General features: G+C 40.1%; 1 protein-coding gene across 1 annotated transcript in view; it reads right to left on the bottom strand.

Annotated features, from left to right (window-relative positions):
* RELN (reelin) overlaps nucleotides 1-22,972 on the bottom strand; it is a 277,609-nt gene that overhangs the window by 214,825 nt on the left and 39,812 nt on the right. The window contains exon 2 of the mRNA XM_063396915.1: nucleotides 18,522-18,632. Within this exon, the coding sequence (XP_063252985.1) occupies nucleotides 18,522-18,632 (111 nt within the window). The remainder of the gene's footprint in view (nucleotides 1-18,521; nucleotides 18,633-22,972) is intronic.

Raw genomic sequence — 22,972 nt, 5'->3', positions numbered from 1 at the left:
CTGAGCTCTAATGTGTGTGGTCATGCAGTTCTTCCTTGTAACTACTCAAAGAGTGAACATCCTATTCTTCACTCCTTTCTGAAGGGCCACCAATGGATTGTGTTACATTCAACTAAAAAATACAGCTATGCCACGTATTGCAGCACATTCCAGGAGTGTTGACTGTGAATTGAAGGCTGACTTACAAACTTTTATGTGCTTTATAAAAACTCAAACCAAACTCAACATCTGAGTTCTCAGGTTAATTTTTCACACTTTGATTTTAACAGCATCATTTGAACAGGTAATTACTCTGGTCTCATTCTTACTTCTCCCTCACTCCCATTGCTTCAGCAAACATCCTTCTCCTCAACCTCTCCACCATCCCATTCTTTCTACTCTGCTCCCCACACTGTCTGTAGACCTCAAACATCCCTGTTTGGATTTTCTCTGCAGCCCATCCCTTCCATCTCTTTCCTCAAGTAGCTCTCAAATGACAGTTCTTATGACAGGACTGCAGAACAGAGCTATCTTCACCTTTCTTCTTGAGAAGAAGTGGAGCTAGGTAAATATATCAAACAGCTAATTCCAAGGCAAACCACCAGGGTTCACAAAATCCAGCATATATTGGTCAGAGTTTTTTCTGTCATCAGTTTTCTCAAAATGATATGCGCACAAAATCTGAGAGCTTCTGCACAAACCTTTCAAATCCTCAGGTGACTTCTGGAAATACAATAACCCACAAAGAATGAAAAATGTAATTTCATGACAGTGTGCTGTCACCAAAAGAGCACCTTTCCCTGTGTTGTTCAGCCATTTGGCTGAAATCTGCAGAGTTCCAGCCTGGCTCATGACAATTGTTGATTCTCTGTGTCATTCCCATTGTCTAACGGGCTCCCCATTGTCTGAAGTTGCTTTCAATGTCATCTAAACATAACTGGCCTACGTTGTAATTAAACTTTGATCAAGTTTTTAATGGGATCTCGGAGGAAAACAGTGTTTGACTAACATGTATTATTCTGCATGTATTAATCAAGTGAATTCTTGTTTAACTGACAAAATTCCCCATAATAATTACTATTCTCCACTGTTACACAAAACACAGAACACAAAAATAATAAAATCTGTTTTCACTGAAATAATACTTTTGTATCCAGAATATTTTGAAACTTTTATTTTAATTTTCCACTTTGATTTGTTTAGTTTCAGAACACCACTTTTAGTCTTTCCTGAAGCAATTTAATTAAAAATAAAATATCCCTATATTCAAAAGTGATCCCAAACAATAACAAAACACACATTTATGGCATTAAGCACTTGAATCACTTAGGCCAGCTGTCCCTCATAAATCATCACTAAATAGCACTTTCATGAGTATTGTCATGAAATGTTAGTCAGCATTTTCATCAGAAATCTGGAAGATTTCTGAAATCACCAACTGCTTTTTAATGACATGGACATTGACCGGGGGGAACAAATTGTGGCTCAGGTTAATCACAAGGAGCACAGTAAAGAGAGTATTTGGTAAACTGAGCCAACCTTAAAAACAGCAAAACAATTGCCCCCCCCATCCCCCAGTCCTGTAGGAGCAAGGAATGTTCAAGAGCAAGGATCTGCAGGGAGAGGAGGCTTCACCTAAGGCCACACCTGGTGCCACAGCCTTGGTCCTCAGTAGCAAGTGCTCCAGCCACACGACCTGAGCGGCAGAAGGCAAAGTCAGGAACTGGCAGAACAAAGAACCACCTGCTGCAGGAGAAAGTCAGGTTAGGGACCCTCCAGGGAACCTGAAAGTGCACAAGTCTGTGGGACCTGATGAAAAGCATCCAGGGGACCTAAGGAAGCTGGAGAATGAAGATGTTCATGAAGCTCAACAAGGTCAAGTGCAAGGTCCTGCACCAGCACTTGATCTTGGAAGAACTGCAAGCACAAACACAGGCTGGGCAGAGGGTGGATTCAGAGCAGCCCTGAGGAGAAAGACTTGGAGATGCTGCTGCAGGAGAGGCTGAACAAGACCCAGCAATGTGCACTTGCAGCCCAGAAAGCCAAACATATCCTGGGCTGCATCAAAAGAAATGTGGGCAGCACATCAAGAGGGGGATTCTGTCCCTCTGCTCCAGTCTGGTGAGACCCCACCTGCTGTGCTGCATCCAGATCTGGGGCTCACAACAAAAGAAGAACTTGGACCTGCTAGAGTGAGTCCAGAGGAGTGCCACAAAAATGATTTATTAGAGGCATGAAACACAATTAGGATTGTTCAGCCTGGAGAAGAGGCTCCAGGGCCTTCCAAAACCCTACAGTGGCCTACAGAGAGATGGAGAGGAATTCTTTCACAAGGACATGCAGTAGTGGGACAAGAGGGGATGGCATCAAACAGAAAGAGAGTAGGTTTCGATTAGATATTAGGGAGAAATTCTTTGCTGGGAGGGTGGTGAAGAACTAAAACAGGTTATCCAGAGAAGCTGTGGCTGCCCCATCCTTCAAAGTGTTCAAGGCCATGGATGGGCTATGAACAACCTTGTTTAGTGGAAGATGTCCCTGCCCATGGCAGGGTTTGGAACCAGCTGATCTTTAAGGTTACTTCCAATCTAAACCATTCAATGATTCTATGAACTGAGGCTAAGAGAACACATATTGCTGGGGTTCACAATTTTAGAAGGAAGCTGAAGATTGCCAAAGTCTGGGAATAAAAACTAATCTGCCTTATACCTTCTGCTTAAATATAAAAATTATTCCTTTAACCAAAAACTCACTGTTCAATACCTATAGGTTCTAAATTATTTCTCAGAATTTAAAAGATATTTGATTTCAGTAGATAAGTTAACCTAACGTAAAGAAAATATCCTCTAACAAAGGACTTTTAGATACACTGCTAAAGACACAGCAAGAAACAGCTCCTGGAAGTTCAAAGGAGAAACATTAAAATTAGAAATTAGGCACATTTTAAACAGAGTGTGATTAATGACTGGGAAAAGAAGTACACAAAGTGGATTCTTTACTTCTTGTAAAACATGTAAGGTCGTGCACTTTAGATAATAACAAGAATACTTTCAGCTATAAGCTAGAAATTACTGAGGAGGAGGAAGCTGAGTTCACATTAGTCAATCACTGTTTGACAATAAGCTACCAGTGTGAAAAAAGACAAACACTGCCCTAGAATTCATCAGCTCAATTATTTCTGGTAACGATGGGGGAAGTATTAGTACGGGGCTGGTAAAGTACTGCTAAGACATCACTTCAATTATTGTGTGTAATTATGAACGCTTGTGTTCAAAAAAGATTAACTTAGGCTGGAGCAGCTGCAGAGAAGGACTACTAGGATGATGAGAAGAATGTAAAATATGTCACAAAAGGAGACAGAAAGAGCTTGTTTAAAGAGAGGATGACTGCTATCACTAAATATCACAGGGTTGTAAAGGAGCTGTTTAAGCCAAAAGACAACCATGGTATAAGAACAAAGGGTTGAGACTGGACTTGAATAAATTTACTCTAATTTAGATCCTTTTTAATCACTAGGCAAATGAAGCATTGAAACAATTTTGCAATAGGAATTTAGGAGATAAACAACTGTAACCAGCTTTAGGATGGAGCTTAAATCCACACATATTCAAGCTACAGCCTCATTGTCACAGCTCCTGCAGCACCAGGGATCAGAACCAAACTGAGAGGGTCCCTCCTGGGGCTGGTTCTCTGGCACCACAGGGATCATGTGCCAAAACAGCCAAACTGCTGAAACCAACACCATGCTTAAATTGTGCCCAAGCCCTGAAGTTATCTTAATAACTTGCCTTCTCTTAAAAAAATAGAAATTTGTATCTACATACAAGCAGCCCTGTTTCCAGGTTTTCTGTTAATGTCAGAAATCCACTTTTAAAAACTAATCACTCATTCATGTTTTCCAAAGCCAAGCTCAAATTACACTGAAAATGCCATGGTTAAGCAGACTTGTACCAAGTTTCATGCACAAAAAGGTTGTATTTACATCATGCTGCCAAAAATAAGAATTACCTGGATATTAAAAGAATAATCACTGTTTCTCTTGTACTTTATGTGAGTAGGAAGCATGTGGCTTCAGCCACAAAGTCAGGTTAGCATTGACTAACAGTGGTTCAGCTTAATGTTGTCTGCCTCGTTTAAATATCTCCTGCTGCAAGTACCTTTTTTGTTGCAGTGGAGTGAGTGAGCAGTGCTTTAACACCAATCTAGCTGTGGTATGGCCATGCATTGTCTTCCAGACTCCTTCTGTTTATCATAAAAGTTCATTTCCTTACACTGGTTTCCTGAAACCCTTCAGTTTTATTATTTGTCTTCAGGGCATAAAAATACAAAATCTTCTTATGAAGACTCTAAGCTATTTTCCCTTGTATTAGAATAATTTTTAAATTACTTATATCTTCCTACTGCTTCTTGAATGCCTGCTCTAATTAGATTGACAGCTTCTCACTTTGTTATTCCGAAAGCTGTGGGACTGCATTTAAAAAAAAACCCAGCCAAACACTTAAAGAAACAAAATGCAAAGATAGATGTGGATTTAAAGTACAAGTTCCCACATGTTTAGAATTATTACTAACTTTAATAAATTCAGTTTTAATTTAATAGTAATAATGATAATATAATTCAGTATATTGATAATAATTATTATTCTTCACATGAGCAACATTTCTTGTTCATGTGGCTTATGTAACCCACAGAACCATATCTGCAATTATTTCCACTGAAAATATCCACTTGACTATATCCCATTTTTAACCACTCCAGAGTTCATGGTACAAGATGTATTGGGGGAGGTGGAGTTTGTGTCAAATAAAGTTGTAGGAAAATAATACATTTTCCTTATATTAGTAAAACAAGGAGGAAATGTTTTCAACTAAAAAAAGACGATAAAAATAAACACAAAACAGGATCCTTACTTATTTTTATGAGACTATGATTCATGAAAGTAAGCACTACTTGAGTGAGTTGTAAACACGTTTTCATATTTAGGTGGGATTTTGAAAATTATTGGCATTTTTTGAAGGTATTTATATTTAATTTATAATATAAGACCTAGTATAAGCACAGGAGACTCAAAATAAAGCATGCCACAAGATTACAATTGGTAGTGCTGAAGAACCAAGACCCTCTCATAACTGGTCAGCAGATGCCTCTTTTGGAAATTGCAAATCAATTCAGTTCAAAATTAAATGCTTTCTGAATCATTCCCTAGAGACTGGAATTCAGCTTTTAAATACATGTGAGAGACCATCAAATGTGAGTCAATAAAACAATGCATGAAAAGCCACTTGTCCTGGCTAGACTCTTCTACACCAGCTTTTTAGAAAGTACTTCAGAGGGTTTGCAACAGCAAAAATTCCACAGCCAGCACAAAATTAGATTGTGTTAACAGTAACCTTTCCTCCTTTTTCTCACCCTGTGCCAATAGGGTGACATTAAATACAATTTCACTCAAATAAATTAACTTTTTAAATTAAAAAAAAAAAAGTTGCTCCATGTAACTTCAAAGCTGTGTTTAAAGGATATTGTAGCTGCACTGCAGTTTAGCAGTTTCCAAAGCTGACATACGAAGCTGTTTGTTCCCAAAAGCAGACAATGCCTGCCCTGAGTCTCTGAAGGAGAAAAGCCGGGCTGGGACCCGGCCCCAGGCACAGACAATGCAGACGTGCCTGAGCACGAGTGAGAGCCTTGGCTCCTCACACACAGGGAGCTCAGTGAGCCCATGGCATGGGACAAGTGTCCACCCCAGCACAGCACATCTCCCGTGTCACCAGCCAAAGAAAACTAACCAGCTGTAGGCTGACCTTACCTCATCCGTGGGTTACCTCTTATCCAATGTTTTATTAGCATTTTACTTAAAGGACAAGTGCCATAGTCCATTCCTTCTGACCAATCTGTAAGTTTATGCTTTGGCTATTAACTAAAGTAATAATCAGCCTCCAGTATCAGTACAGAAGAACAGATGGAGAGCAGCCCTGCCAAGAAGCCCTGGGGGAGCTGAAGGGAGGAAAGCTGGACATGAGCAGCAGTGTGCACTTGCAGCCCAGAAAGGCAAACATGTCCTGGGCTGCCACCCCAGCAGTGTGGGCAGCAGAGTACGGGAGGGGATTCTGCCCCTCTGCTCTGCTGAGACCCCACCTGCAGTGCTGCATCCAGCCCTGGGGTCCCAGCACAGGGAGGACACAGATCTGTTGGAAAAACTCCAGAGGAGGGACACAAATAATGGTCAGAGGGTTGGAGCACTTCTCCTATGGAGTCTTGCTGAGAGAATTGGTGCTGTTCAGCCTGGAGAAGAGAAGGTTCCAGAGAGTGCTTACGGAGGCCTTCCAATACATGAAGGGAGCCCACAAGAAAGATGGAGAGAAAATCTTTACAAGAGCATGTAGTGACGAGACAAAGGCGAATGGCTTCAGACTTAAAGTGGGTTTAGTTTTGACATTAGGAAGAAATTCTTCGCTGTGAGAGTGGTGAGACACAGGAACAGGTTGCCCAACCTCTGGAAATGTCCATGGCCAAGTTGGATCGGGCTTTGAGCAATTAGGTCTAGTGGAAGGTGTCCCTGCCCATGGCAGGAGCAGTTGGATATTCAAGGTCCATTCCAAACCAGGCCATTCTATGATGACTCTATGCTCATAGATTTACCTCTGCTTTGGGCCAGAGATGCTATGCTACCGACTTCTAACCTTCTAGTATCCTTATAACACACTTAAAGTAGACAGCTTTATTCTCATGGACTATTGCAGACTTTTAACAAACTTTATATATCTCTTATGATGACAGCTTAGACTTTAAAAGCTAGATTTCTAGGGAACATGATAATCAATAAATTAAAAATGCTTCCTATGCTAATAAATCAAAATACAATGTACTGAAATATTCTAGTTTACAAAGTCCCTCAGTCTCCATGAGCCACTGTCCCACCCCTAAGAGCTCCTTGAATCTAGAGAGGTTTTTTTGTGTAAAGTGTTCACCACAACACCCTGCTGCAATGACAGATGTCTCTCAAAACCCCTCTGGATGAACTGCAGAGAACATCATAAAATTGCATCTCCAGAAGTACTTTGCCTTTCAAGCAGTCCTAGGAAAACAGGGCACCCAAAGGCACGGCTGTGTGTGAATGCTTGAGCCAGACAGCCACGATCTCCAAGCTATACACAGCAAAAATGAGGTCCCTAATGGAAGGATGCTCAGAAACAGGCTGAGGAGATCCAGCTAGGAGTAAAGCACAGAAGAAAACCCTAAATTCCCTAGTTTTAAAAACAAAACCAAAAAAAATCAGCAACTAAATTCCTCATAAATGTTTCCAGGATAGAGAATGTTGCTGAATTTTACATATCCTGCTCATCATATTTAAGTGGAGAACAAATAAACATTTATTTGTCCCACATTAAGCAAAAGTCCTGGAGATTATCACATATATCTGATAAATTCTTCAGAGCAAATCTGAATTCCATACCCATGCTAAATCTTTACCCAAACTTTCATCAGAAGCTAGCACACATCTCTTTGATAGTCTCAGGGAAAATTACAGCTAAAGCAATTCCAGTTTATTTGGTTGAATTTTTGGCAGATTATGACTGAAGGTTTTTTAAAGAGTTAATTACATCTTTGCCCTCCTTAAGCAAAGGTTATCACAAAGCTGCCTGTTTGAGTGAATTATGGCTACTGGGTGGTCACTACTGCCTGTGATGTTAGTTATTACATGACTGTGATAAATTAAAATCAGTAGATAACAAGGAGAAATCGCTACCAAGACCTTCATCATGGAATCTAAAAATAGCAAAATTACAGTTACAGGGAGAAAATTATAAGCTTAATATATGCTTGTGCTGAGCAAGCAGATGGTGCATTTCAGGAAATTCACTATGCATATTAAAATTAAAAATTTAAACTTAATCCTTCTAAAAATTAAAACTTCCAAGATGAAACAGTTCTTAAAGATTTTTTTTAATCTAGATTTTGTTAATGTTCATGTTCTTCATCCTAAGAGCTAATGCTTTCAGCATTTTTTGATTCAGCCTTCTAATAATTACATCATCCTTCCATCATGTCAGAGATTGTCAAGGTGACTATGATGGCATATGACTGGAATATGACTCCAGTGTCACAAAATATTTGTGTCACTAGTTTATCCAGAAACAGACATATAGCAAATGTCAGAGTGACAGAGAAGAAAAATACTGACTTTATTAATAAACTGCTATGTAAAATGTTTCATCACTTGCTGTAATACTGCCAAAATAGCCTTGTCAAGTAATTATTTAAATAGTTTATCTAAATAAACTAGAGCTCAGTGAAAGTGCTCTGAACAACGTCACGTCTTCCCAAAACATCACAAGATCTTTCAACATGCAGCTATTTAATTTGATAATATCTGGCAAAAAAATTCCAACCTTCTCACACAGCTGCAAAGTGTCTTCACTTTCCTGCATTGACTACTTGTGTATCTACTGGATTTCTTCTGAAGATTGTTTTCCTTCAAGCACTCAAACAGCTCAAGCTAAACCTTATGAAGACACAACTGCTTTGGTTACAAACTGCACCAATTTTAATAAGTGCATTATTTTTCCTTAGGGTTGAAATCAGGCAACAACTACAGTAGATTGACTCATTTGATAAATTTTAAAAAATCCTTGATTAAGGCTTTCAATATCTTGAAGTTATAGTTTTGACCTAAAAGACATATTTTCTTTCTTTTAAGAAGAAAAAGTCAGTGCTTAAATGACATTATGTCTAATGCATCACCAAAAACAATGAAACTCAAGCAACAGATGAACTGATAAAGTATTAACACACACATTTTGTTAAAGAAATGTAAAATCATCATTTTTTCTCCCTCTCTTTCAAGAACTTTAATAAGTAAGGTGCAAAGCCACACCCAGACTGACATGACCATGCTGGAATTATGGACTTCACTCAGTAATGAAATTCAAGCTGTAAAAATGACCTTGCCCATGCAAAGGCAGAATCCTTTCTCTCACCTGCCAGCAGTGCCAGCCACAGCTGAGCTGGAGCAGCACGGGGGCTCTCTGCCCTTCCCTCCTGTGCCCCAGGAGAGAGAGGAGCTGGCCCTGCTCCCCCTGCCAGCATCACCCTGGGAACCTCCTTCTCTAGTTCACTTTAGCACCTGATAAAGATGCAACCCTACCAACCACTCCCTACAAGCAGCAACCACCTTTCCCTGGTATATTCTTGAAAGTTGGGATATTCCTTTTAGCAGATTTGGAGCAGATTTTTCTTGTGAACCATCTCTGAAAACACACAAATGATTATCAGTCACAACACTGACAAGAGACAAGCAAACAGTGAATTCAGCTGGTAGGACAGGTGATGATCAGGATTTAACAGAGGGCTCCATTTCCTCTAAGCCTGATTTTTCACCACATATAATCAACTCTGCTTCGAAATGTAGCAAATTGGCAGATATGGGGGAAGCAGTCTGATGACATTTGTTTGTCATAATATGCCAGAAATTAGTTTACAAACTTGTCTTCAAAATTATGACAAAAACAATTTCCGATACCATTTTGCATTTGCAACAGGCTTTAACGCATCTTAATTGATGAAGTCCAAGAGCTCAGTAAGTCTTGCTTGAATATGTTATCACAACCTGACAAACACAAAGTGCAAGGAAAATAATAGGCCTGGCACAACCAGAAAGTCAGGGGAAGGGGCTCTGACTGGCTGCCACAGCACCACACATGACAGTGAGAGATCACAGAACCAGGCTCTGGACAAGAAGCGATGCAGGCAGGCACACTGGCAGTGTGAAGTTCATCCACCCATGGAACAATTACCTGATCTATTCTTGAGGCATACACACACAGAGAACACTATTTTAGGATGGCCCTAAATTTCTAGATGATGGCCTTTCTCCCCTAGTTTATTAAAGGTACTCCTGTGTTACTACAAGTTACAGTGCAACTCCAGCCTGTCAATCTTGCTGAATGTAGCTCTCAGAGCACAATGACAACATCTTTTGGAGAGGAAAGTATTTTGTTATTGTTATTGCAATCAATATAGGCTTAATTCATTTTTCCTTGACTTTTCTGCACTATTATCTGTATTACAATAACAGTCATGAACAGTAAAGATTGGGCTGTATTGTGCCAGCATGTCTGTACAGAATAATAAAGAAGAAAGTCCTTGCTTTAGAGATCACAGTCTAGGTGGTGAACAAATAGGACAAATGTTATTGCTAAGAAAATAAAACAGTAACAAAAGAGAATTGAGTCATACACTGACATTTCTCTAATCAACAGTAAACAAGAGTGATTTACCCATTAAAAAAGCACAGAAGATGGATTTTAAGGCAAGATTTAGAATCATAAAATCATTAAGATTAGAAAGCATGTCCAAAATCAAGTCCAACTTTTAAACAAATACTAACATGCCCACTAAACCATATCACAAAGTGACACATCTAATAATTTTTTGAATACTTCCAGGGATAGTAACTCCATCACTTCCCTGGGGAGATGTTTTCAATGCTTAACCACCCTTTCAGTGACGAAATTTTTCCTAATACTCAATCTAAACATCCCCTGGTGCAACATGAAGCTATTTCTCCTTTTCCTGTTAGTTGTTTCCTGGGAGAAGAGACTGACTCCCACCTCACCACTCCCTCCTCTCAGGCAGCTCCAGAGTGACAAGGTCACATCCCTGAGCCTCCTTGTCTCCAGGCTGATCATCCCCAGCTCCCCCTCATCACATTTGTGCTCCAGACCCTCCACCAGCTCCACTGCCCTTCCCTGGACTCGCTCCAGCACCTCGGGGTCTTTTCTGCAGTGAGGGGCTCAAAACTGAGCACAGGGTTTGAGGTGTGGCCTCAGCAGTGCCGAGTACATGGGGACAATCCCTGCCCTGGTCCTGCTGGCCACACTGCTGTTTGTACAAGCCAGGATGCCACTGGCCTTCTTGGCCAGCCAGGCACAGACTGATCATGGTCAGCTGACTGTGGACCAACACACCCAGATCCTTTTCCAGTGGGCATCAGCTTTTTTACAAAAAATGAATATTTGGAATATGTTTGTCAACAGCACTCAAAGAGCACTGGTGGAACATGGTGCTTGAAATCAGGAGGAAAGAAGGAGAGTGAGGAATAAATGCATATGACTACATAGAGGGGGAGGTGTATACCTATTTATATATTAAAAAGGACCTACAATTTGCACAGTTCAAAAAGTGTTTCAAGTTGCTTTCAATAAATATTAGTATAAATAAAAATCACCAACCTGTCACAATGAATATTTAATGTCTTAATATATTTTGAATGAAATCCTTACCTTATTGGAATCAGGAATATTCTCAGAGGTATGAACTATAGTAAAAACACTGATCAGATCACAAACTTTTTCATCAGTTTTTTTACTATATGCATTTTCTAAAATTTAGGATGCAATTGAAAAAATCACATTAACATTCAAGTATTCTCTAGCTTTTCCCCATACCATTTTTTGATCACCGAGCAGAAAAAAAAAATGAATTTATGTAAGACCTGAAAAAAATCAGTACTGAATAAATGTACTTGCTCAATTAGACCAAAATTGGCCCCAGCACTTCAGTTAGCACTCTGGTTTTGGTTGTTTAAAAGTATTTCTAAAGCCATTTTCTAGCTTAAAAACTCCAGGGCCCCCTTTATAAGTACTGGCACATGGAAAAGTCTCCTCTGTGTCTTCAGTGCAGTCATCACCCCAAACTCATCTGCAAAGCCTTTAGTGTTGGCTGTAGAATTAAACACTCACCTGCACCCACTATTCAGAGCTCACAAATACAAGCAATGCTACACGTGCCACAACTCTAGGGAGGTTCATTCTCCTTTTCAGCCTTCACCACACAAATTCTAGCAGGAGCTACAGGTGTATTTAAATGGTTAAAAGCTTGAAGTGTTTTAATGTCATCTTCATAATGCTACAAAGATATTTGAAATAAATTGCAGATTAACTCAGAGCTTCTCAACAGATTAGGCAAAACTGGATTTTGATGTCCAAGAGGTGCAGCTGCTGCCATGGCTGGAGTTAGACAAACCTGACAAGTCCAAAGGTAGCTGCAGAAAAGGACAAGGGTGTTCAGGGTGATTGGACTGGGTGAAACTAGACTAAAATCAGGCCACTTTAAGTATTTTCTGTGTAGGCTCCCTCTCCAGTTAACTTGTTCCTCCAGCCTTGGTGGAGCATTGGTGTCTGCCTTCTCCAATTACATGTGGGGCATTTTCTTCCTCAGCAGTTAAAATACTTGGGGACAGTTCCTTGCCAGACAAGCACGAGTGATTACAGCCTATGCCATGATAATGAATAAATGTTGTATTAATAAAGCTAAAACCCTTTCCACAAGGCACATAAGACAGTCAGTCACTAGCAGAAATGGTCAACTTTTGGCCATGAAGACAATTAATTAAACATTGTGACATGGAGACTTTGAGAGTTTTATCATCATTATGGTTTCCTTACATACCATTTGTAGGTGGAAGTATCTTAAAACTCAAATGTAAACTTTCTTGACCAATGTCAGTTTGGCACCAACTGACTCTTTAATTGACTGTTAACAAATTCTTCAAGATATGACTGCTATACAGATATTTTATCTTGCTGTTAATTGGTAATTATACATTGGCAGAAAAATCACTGTTTCTTTCCAATTATTCCAGAACTCAGTGACTATTTAAACTTTGCTAATTAGCAGTGGAGGGCTGTTACATCTTCTGGGCAAATTGTATTTGATAATCCCTATTAAAATATACATGGCAGTAGTTGACTTTTAACAAAGAAAAAAGAAAAGAGTGAAAAAAAAGTGGCAGTTCAAAGGGTATTAGATACAGCACAAGGCAAACGGGGGCCTATTAAAATTTCCCCAACTGTTCTAATGAGAATGCCGAGGGTCATTTCTTCCTAGTTTACCATCTGTTTGGTTTCTGGCAAATATCTCTGGTGTGAAGGGAGGGTCCTGGAGCCCATTTGGCTTGTCACAAAGTAAACCAGGGATCTGCAGCAATTTCAGTAAGTTACAAAACTGCACTTCAGATCAGTAGCATGTACATAGCTGAAAACTTTTTTTCAGAGCTGTCATTTACCGACTGTTCCTTACTTTTTAGAGCTGTGAGCAAGCACAGAGAGGCAGACTGAGCAGGGGGATCAATTTTATAGGCTCACCTAACAAGAAAATGCAACAGTTGGCCTTTTTCCATCTCACAATGTTAGTGGGGGATATTTTCCTTTATATGTCAAAATCTGAAAGCAAAACATTGTCCCAGAAGCATCAGTGAAGCCAAAACCAAGCTTGTGACAGCTCAAAACCACAAACCCCATCCAGGATCAGGAGGAGCCTTGGATGCCTCCAAGGCATTGTCTGTGGTATCCCCTTGGAGGTGACACAGTGGGTGTCCTTCAGCCACCCAGGCACCCTCTTTGCCTCTTCCTCTGAGGAGATGAATCCAGCACCAGGAGGCACCACCTACAGCAGCTCTGCCCTAAGAATGCTCAGAGCCAAAAGGGATGCAGGACCTGGGAACCACGCCTTTCCTTTTCCCCAGCTCCCAACCCACACTGAACCAGATCAAAATGATCCTTCCTCTATAAACTGAAAGGGAGTTTTGGTTGGCTATGCAATCACATATGTAACCAAAATACCCAGTGAAGGATTAGGTGAGGGCTACTTATATCCTGTCAAAAGGCAACAAAATAGTAAAAAGCTAAGAGTATAAGATAATTTAATTTGCTTTAAATTATATCTGGTGATAGATCTTTCCAGGATTTCCTGTAGGTAATGTATTATTCACCATATTTCAAGGAATATTTTTAACTATTCCATTTTTTAGATCCCAGAGAGTCGATATATTACTTAAATTACATATGATCATCTTCATGGTATAGAGACAGAGTTGCAAAAGAAAAAAAGACTGCAACATCATCTTTTGTTTTTTGCTTTCTAGGAAATGCAAGTTCAGGCACTAAAATGTTTCCAGGTAACATCACCCTCCTAGTTTCATATAAAGTCGACCACACAGTTAAAACCTAAATTTCATGAGGAGTATATGACCTCACAGTAGAATGGAGTTACCTGTTTTAAAAGATTGCAAATTACTAGTTGTGTAAACCTACACAGAATATAAACAAAAAACTCTGTTATCGAATTAAGGCTATGGCAACACTTTCCAGTGTAATCAGAGCTTGGAGTTCACTGTCTCTGCTACAACAGAACCTATGGACTTCCAAGAGGACCTTTGCCATTTAGGGTGGAAGGTTAATGCATATATAAATGTTATCATGAAATCACTTGTTAATTCCACTTTTACTAAAAGGTCCACATCAGTGCAGTTATTAAGATTTTGCATAAAATTAGGTTTTGGGGGTGCTTAGCTAGAAAGGCTCATCTTTCCCACTGTAGTTTGTAAGAAACGTAATTACACCAAACTTAAATATAATTTGTCATGTATTTCTCATTGAAAAGCTACCAGGGAGCCAGAAAGCCTTGGGAAGAACCAGGAGGAGTGGAGATGCAGCGTGAGTGGCAGGTCAAAGGCAAGCTTTGATGTGCACAGCCCAGCACATCTGTCTGCTCAGCCAGCCTGTCACCAGGATCATCCTGTGTAATGAGACAGATTTGGGTCCTCAGCTCATGGCGCTCCTTATCGCTGCTGAGGGATTAGGCTGTAATCTTCTCCTGTAATTGTGGAAATGATACCCTGCTCCTGCTCTCCAGAGCACACGGCTTGGCAGGAGCCACGCAGAATTCTCGTGCTTCCCTATCACCCACCAAACCATTTATCCTCACTCTCGTTTGCAAGCAATCATTCCCAACAGACCCACAACCACATTTGTGATTTTCTAATATTTGTTTTAGCATTCCTGCCTCCCACTTTCTTCTTTTATATTTGGACTAAGATAAGCAGTGAGAGCCCCTAAATGACTGTATGGGAGATTAGTCTGGTGGGCTGATAAACCCCAGAGCATAGACAGATGACCTAAGCAGTCAAAAAAAAAGGTCAAACACCAACCAGAAGCCTCAGAGACAAAAGCAGAAGAAAAAGCACTGATGTATAAAGAGATCCCACAGAAGTCCAAAATGTGTCTCCAGAGACAAACAGGGTGTGAATAAACTGAGGGCTACCAGTGTAGCATGTGAAAGAAGACTAAGAGTGGGATTGCCCATCAGCCATCAATGCTGAAAGATGTTAATTTCTGTGTACACACCACACTGATCAGGCAAGGAGAGTGGAAAAGGCACTGAAGAGATGCAACTGAGAGTATCTGTTGTATCAGGGGGTCTAATGAAGAAAGAAGCACTCTTCTTAAAAGCTACTTTTAAAGATGATTTTTTTGCTAAAGGATCCTCCCAGCTTGGTTAAGTGAAGTTTCCACACATTTACATTTGATCTCAGTTCTAATTCTGTCTATACATTTTTTAGTTTTACATTAATCTGAACCCAGAAAATGGTTCAGCCTGTGACAAAACCACCACTAACTTTTATACCCAAAACCTCACACATTTCTCCCCAAGAAATTGTTAGAAGGTTTCCCAAATGAAAATTTCAACAAGCTTCATGTCAGTGTAATCCCACAGAGGAAGTCAGGAACTATTTCTTTGCCCACACAATATGTATTGAAGAGGAAAGAAAACATAACCCTAAGAATTAAAATATTTTATCATTTTTTCTTCAAAGCTTCTTGACATGGTTAACTGTTGCAACTGACAATGATTGTGTCTCCATCAAGTAACTTCCTAAACTGGTAAAAGATAATTGCAGTCGCAACACAGTAGTTTATAGCACAGAAGAGACATATATGTATGTTAGGGAGACTTCAAATTGGTGGGCAGTCTGGAAGATTATGATAATCTCCTCTGACCTCCTGTGTGTGACAGACAAGAGCATTTCAATGGTAATATTGCAAGGGAGAAAAAATTTTCTTCCCTGCACCATAAGCAACCACTATCAACCCAATTTCAGAATATTACTATCTTCAGGTTTTAAAGGCACAGCTTTGCCACCCCCTTCCCCCATCTAATCTGTGATAAACCACATAAATCTTTGAATTGAGGTCTCTGAACCTGACTAGTCCTCAACATTAAAAAAACATAATAATTTTCAGCAAGCTAAACTTGAATATCACAGTCACTTGCCTCAAAGGAGAAACAGCTTCTTTGCTGATTGGAAATGATGACACAACAGATGGATCCGGGGTTTCTGGAGAAAGTGCTTTATGTTTTCTTCAGAAAGCAAAACAATCTCACTCCCACCTACTATTTTACTAAACAACATATCAAATACTGTGGAGACTGCTCTATTTTTCTACTGAAAATGGTAGATTTAAAAATATTGTTACTTTTTTAAACTACCAAATAATTTTTACAAGTGTCTCATTTACATGCTAAACGGTCTTTGGAAGAAGCCAGCTTCCTTATCTCTCACTGTAAAGTAGAGATAGGAAAAGTTTATATAGCTCTTAGTCCCGGGACCCATCAGTACATCATAGATTGAGCATTCATAGAAAATTGCATTTGAAACCCATTGCCATTTTTCCTTCACTGTTTATTTTTTACTATGACTTCAAAGACACTGCACAAGAGCATCATCTGTTATGAAACATTCAGATTGGTTTTTTTAAATCTTTTTCCAATATATATACAGGCTTAGAAAATAGCAAAGAAAAACAGCAAATTGAGGCTTTTATTTAAAATATTTTTTAACTAACACTGTAACACAACTGACCCTACAGTTTACCCACAGAAAGTTAAAAAAACCCCAACAATTCAGAGATGTCAGCACTTTTTCTCTAACACAGATGGAGGCATGCTCAAGACAGAGCATCAGATCTCCCCAGGCATGATATTTGAGAATTTGTATTGATGAGCAAAATGAAGTAGCTCCCACTCTGTGGCTGTGACTGTTTTTGCATCACTCTTGCTGTTGCATTTTTCCAGCCTGTAGGCTTGGAGCTTCTTTTGCATACAGAACACACGTGTCACCAGTTTAATTGTTGGTTATCTTGCAGTGGCAAAATGTCAAAGTAACACCAAGAGCTAGAGAATGACTTTTGGCAAGTTAAAGAAGGCCATGTTGTTTTTTCTGTCATAAATCACATGTTACTTTAACATCTGTCTCGATAAAACATCCACTGGAACAGCCTTATTCTACAACTGTAGATACACATTTAGGGAAAAAATACAAACATTCTTTGAAAATGCACAGAGGTATTTAGGTTCCTAAAATTTTGCTTAATTGTTATTCTTAAATATTTGGTTGTAATTAAACATGACCTGTATATTTTGCCCAGTGAGTTTGCCATGATCTCCCAATGAAGTGACACAAACATTTATTTTACAGCAAGTAATAGCCTGCCAGTGACTTGACCATCCCAGAAATTTCACATTGATAATTTCTGTCTTGCTTACTCCATCGGATTCTATTCATTCTGTAAACAGTCCAGTGGGAAAGGAGAAACAGACAACTTCTTCCAGAAGAGAATCTTTCAGTGTCTTTTGTACAAGGCACAAAATACTTGTGCCAGCCATGCTCTTCCTTTGAAAGGCTGAACAGAAAGTCTGAGGTTGAACTGTGGTGTTATCCGCAGAAGAAAAGCCCTTCTCAAATTATCCCTCAGTACAGTTTTAAATAATGTGCTATTTATGTTACATTCTTTCATTTGCAAGCTGTGGATGTGTCTGCTGGATGACACTCAAATGCCCAGAACACCAATGCTCTACATGCTTTATAACAAAAGTAAGTACCATGAGAGGTTATTATGAAGAAAGTACTGAATTCTGACCCAAGCAGACAAATTAGAATTTAAACCTGCTACTGCCCCTGCGACTAGTACCTGTTTTTGTTCCCTCGTCACAGATTGCTTGTTAGGGTCACTGAGTTCCTCCAATTTGAGGAGCACAATTCTTACAGTTATTTGTAAGAATATAAAAAATGCTACCAAATAGTGAACTGGAGAGGGCATAGCTGTCAATTACTTGTACAAATTTAGAAAGGATTATTTTAAAAATGTTTTTCCTTGGCACAGCTGCTACTGCTGAGGGCTACAGCAGAACCTGAAATACACAATAATTCTGCAAAGCCTATCATACCCCTTTTACTACAATTCTGCTTTTTGGACATGGTAAATAATTGGTTGTATAAATATCTTGACCAGCATTCTGGTTTTAAGGAAGATGCTATTAACTGAATGAAAAAGTAGCTTGACATAGGCTTAAAGGAAACAGGTTTTCAGCCCACGAAACACTTAGAGGCTTTGGGCTAAATGCTTCACTTTATACAAAATGTCACACAATTTAGAAATGGCTGTTTAAAACAATTTATCTGCTGAGATTTTTCTCTCTTAAAATTTATATTATTCAGCATACTAATACCAAGGCTGAGCAAAGGTGAAGGTGGTACAAGAAGCAGTAAAAGCTGCCACTGCCTCATCTCATTGACTCCCACTGACTTCCATGTATTATTGATAACTCAGTCTCAAATTAACCTGTTCCAGTAGCTGTGTTGCTATTGATGTCCTCTGTACAAGTACTCGTTACCCTGGGTTGCAGAAGGTAAATTGCATTGGACTTACCAAATCCAAAAGCACTGGAACCACCAACACTCTGGGAAGCCTGAACACTGGTAGATGTGTAGAGCCCAGTTACCAGTAAGCCATCAAAGAAGGTACTTGTCGAAATAGTCACTGAAAGGAGAGAAATAAAATATGTGTAAATGCTATGGTTAAGATCCTGTACACGTTCTGTGAGCGGGTTCTTGCTCTTGAATGAGATCCCATCATACAGTCCAGTGAATCCATCTGAATTCCCCCAATATTTGTGGTACTTTTACTTTCAGTTGGTGCTTGGGAAGTTGCCTTTGCCAGAAGCATAAACTGTGTTATTCATGAAATGCACAGTGAGTTAGAAAACAACACACTGGAATATATAGCTTGTAAGCAATTGTCCAGACATTAAACTGTAGTAAAAGCAATGAAATAACTCAGATTACGGTACTGTTCTTTCTGAATCTAAATAAAATGCCAAGTTATGGTTATCATGCTCATGATAGTATTGTACATTTAAGTTATATGGACATCTGAGGCATTGCAGATTGCAATGTGTATTTAAATAGTTCAGGAATTCATCTTTAAGATTCTTAAGCAATAGCAGAAAATATCCAAAGATCAGCTACAAGTATTATTGGAATCTATAGATTCTTTGACAAGGTAACCCACAAGAGAAGCCAGTTGATGTACCCTTTTTGGATTTCAGCAAAGCTTTTGATACTGTCTCTCACAGGAGCCTTCTGGACAGGATGTGCAGCACACGGCTGGCTAAACAGATCGCTGACTCACAGGCTGGGCACAAAGGGTTACAGGGAATGGGGTGACATCAGACAGGGGACCTGTCACTAGTGGGGTTCCACAGGGCTCCATCCTGTGCTCTCCAGGCCCTGTGCTCTGGAAGGGATATTGAGCAAGTCCTGAGATGATACAAAACAGGGAAGAGCTGTTGGCTCCTCCAAAGGCAGAGAAGCCCTGCAGAGAGACCCCCACAAACCAGAGGGCTGGGCAGTCACCAGCCACAGGATGATCAATAAAACAGCAAACAGCTCTCTCTGCTGAAGAAGAGTCTTATGGCTCATAGTCCCATACACTGGAGATGCATCCAGACCTCAGTTACCACAGCCCCTCTGCTTCATACCTCAGTCCTTTCTATTCCCTTAACCTGGAGGGATCAGTGCTTGTCAGGGATTGCTGATAAACTCTGATCACTGCCTAAATCACATTCTACCTCCTTTTATTTCCCTCTTTTCCTGGAGACACCATGAGCCAGTGACTGGCCAGGAAACTGAAGCAAGGTACTCCAAGGTGACTCCTAGGACATTCATTGGTGATACACACTCAGCAGAGAAACCGATGGGTCTCTTAAGCCCTAATAGTCAGTGTTTCCTCTGTGGTACACATTTGGCTTAAAATTAGTATTTAATATTTTAAAAAACATAAAAATGTTGACAGTAGCTTTATTTACTTTGAGCAGAGAAACAGTATTTACCATGTTTAATTTATTCTTCAACTCTTTGTATTTAATTATCTTATTTTCTTTGATTATTCAATACTACACTGAGTAAACCCTGAATCCAACTTTTCTTCCCCTATGACTCCAAATTTCAGTGTTTTGCAATAGACACTTTCCTGAATTCAGATGCAGGTTCAGAGCCATATGTTCAGTTTTTAAGAGCAGGCTACTTCCGATAGATGTTAAAAGAACAGCAAAAGACTCTAGATTTTTTTTTAAATAAAAGATGTATTAGGGAGAGTAAAATAAAATCAAACAAGCAAACAATGAATTTTTTCTGCATTTGATGATGAAGTGGTGAATAATACATGACCTTTTCTTCCCTTTATGCCTTTAAACCAACAAAGAGGCAAAACATATGTTGAAAAGTATGCCTATGTGTTATTTTTGAAGACTTGGCAAAAGAGTCAGTGAAAAGCACTGATAGAAGGGCACTGGGCCAGTACTTTGCTGCCATTTTGTTTCCCTGTGGGGAAGCATCTTATTCTTTACTGGATAGGATATAATGCAAAAGCCTACTGTGAACAGGTGACCAGCTTCTCTGTGGGAAAGTGGTGATATTTCACAATGCCTGTATTTGACTTTGGACATATTTGTGTGATTGTCAACCCTCATTTTACATAAGCATCTAATAGGTCAATTTTTATTGTTGAAAAATTTCCAACACAGTGTGGCTCCCTCATTAAACCTCTGGGAAACTGCATAAGGCCTCTAGTACATTTTTTAAAAACAGAGCACTAGGCTGTTATTACACACGTGTCATACATTTCAGAATAATTCTATAGTTCTTCAAGAGAAAAAAATATAATCACAATGTTCTCAGTGATGATTTTTTTTCCTGCCCACCGGTGAAATACATCAAATTCCCATAAAATGAAAGAAAACACACACTATGCCAAGTGATAATGACCAAGAACAGGAAAGATGTGCTAATACACAGCCAAGAAATAGCCATTTTTATATAGGGGCTAGGGTTTGTTACTGTGGGGTCCTAAATTCCTCTTCCTAAAGAGCAAGAAGTTTCCTTCCACCAGGCTTTGTTTGTGCCTTTACACTGGCTCATGCAGTATGTAGCTGATGTCAAATATGTGGCACTACAGAAGCAAGGACCAGTGCCATGACCCACTGGGAGTTTGGAGAACATCTGGAAGGACACAGAGCAGCCGGGGCTGGGCAGGCAAGGGGGGCTCTGGCACTGCCCCAATGCTGCCCCATGGCACCCAAAGGACAACACAGCAGCAGGGGTCGCCTACAAGCCCGAGCAGGCACTGCTCCACCCTCCACAAGACCCTTCTTTGGGAGGAGAGCTGGGTGAGTGAAGCAGTGAGGACTGGAGTGCAGCAGCCATGTCCCTGGGGGCTGGGCAGGGCTGTGCTGGACCTGTCACCCCACAGAGCAGCCCTGTGCCAGCCCTCCCTCCCGGCTGTGCACCAGGACAGGCAGGAGCCTGGCCCCACTCGTCTCACCTCACACAGGGATGGGAGCACAACCCAAGGGGCAGAGGAAGGCAGGACACCCTCAGCTGCTTTGAAATAGCCCAGTGGGAGGGACTGAGAACAGCTTCCCAAGAAATGCGAGAGGGCTGCATTTTGGAACAACCTACTGATCAGACAATACCACACTGCAAATTTTAGAGGCAAATGTGGTAACTACTTCAAGAGTTGCTCAACACTTCCTTCTATTTTCAGTTCTGAGATATTTGCCAATTTTTACTCCTTTGGACTAGTTGAGTTGGTTTATTTTTCATGGTATCTCCCTTAGACTGATTTAATTATTTAAGGAAGAAGGAATTTCAGTCAAAACATTTCATTTCTGAGAAGAGGTTAGAGGAGAATATGTTGCCCTGGATGAAAAATTCCACTGTCCTTTGCTTTCATCAACTCTTCTGCTCTGAAGTGTGAGTGTGTTCCTCCAAGTTCAGACAAATTATATTTTATATATATACACATTAAAAAAAATCAGAGTTCACATATGCTCAACAGAGACATTTTCATTTTTAGTATCTAAATATTTCTGCAGACTCTGTCCTCACTTAGTACTCTTAGAGCACTCTTTGACTAATAAAAGCTCGCTGAAAAAAGTCCCATGAAAAATATTTCAGTCCAGCCATACTGCTTTGTTGGAGCAGAAGTGCTTTGTGGAGCTATCATTTCTGATGACGTTTTGATCTGGAAAGTTTCTCAGTGTTTTAAAGCAGGAAGTCATATGTGCTGGCTGGAGAGAAAGGGAAAAGAGAGGGATCTTTATCAAAAGTCTAAACCTTCTGTGACAAGACATCAATTCATCAAAATCCCACTTCTCAAAACGCTGAGAAATGTACAAAATGTCACAAAAACAAAGTTGCTCCAAAAGTTTGACCAATACCATCACCAGTATTTTAAACTTAGGAGACAGAAAAGTAGACCTGAGGGCAAAAGTGAACTAGGATGGAAGAGGTGGTGATGAACCAGTACAGGGAATAGGGAAATTTTGGGCGAAAACATGGGGAGCAATGGGGGTGAGGGGACCACAGCTGGAGAAAGTAGCCAAGAGAAGGTGATGAAAAGCAGATGGGATCTGCACCTGCAGCCTGGAAACCCTAGAAAGGTTCAGTATGAAAGACTCACACAGTAACTGGGAAAGACCAGGTGTAAAACCCAACAGCAAAGTGTGGGTCAGCCTCACATGCCAGGCAACAGCCACAAAAGCAGTGCACTGTGTACTCTTAGTCCACCTTCTAAATCAAGTGGACAGAGTTTGCATGATGGATATGAAACATTCCTGTCTACAAAACAGGTGGATAGGAATAACTCCAGTTTATTTTGTAAAAGCCTAGGAAATGGCTCCATGAAAAAGGAATCATACTGGGGCTGGGACACATCCTCTGGTGCTGTTCTGCCCTACCCCTCTTTCTGTACAGTGACTGTGGTCACAAAATGTGTCTCTAAGGATCATGAGGTCCCCAGTTCAGCTTTCCTCCAGAAGT

The sequence above is a fragment of the Prinia subflava genome, chromosome 4, assembly GCF_021018805.1.
Source record: "Prinia subflava isolate CZ2003 ecotype Zambia chromosome 4, Cam_Psub_1.2, whole genome shotgun sequence".
Classification (NCBI taxonomy): domain Eukaryota; kingdom Metazoa; phylum Chordata; class Aves; order Passeriformes; family Cisticolidae; genus Prinia; species Prinia subflava.
The sequence above is the reverse complement of the archived record's forward strand: the minus strand, read 5'-3'. Positions and strand labels throughout refer to the sequence as shown.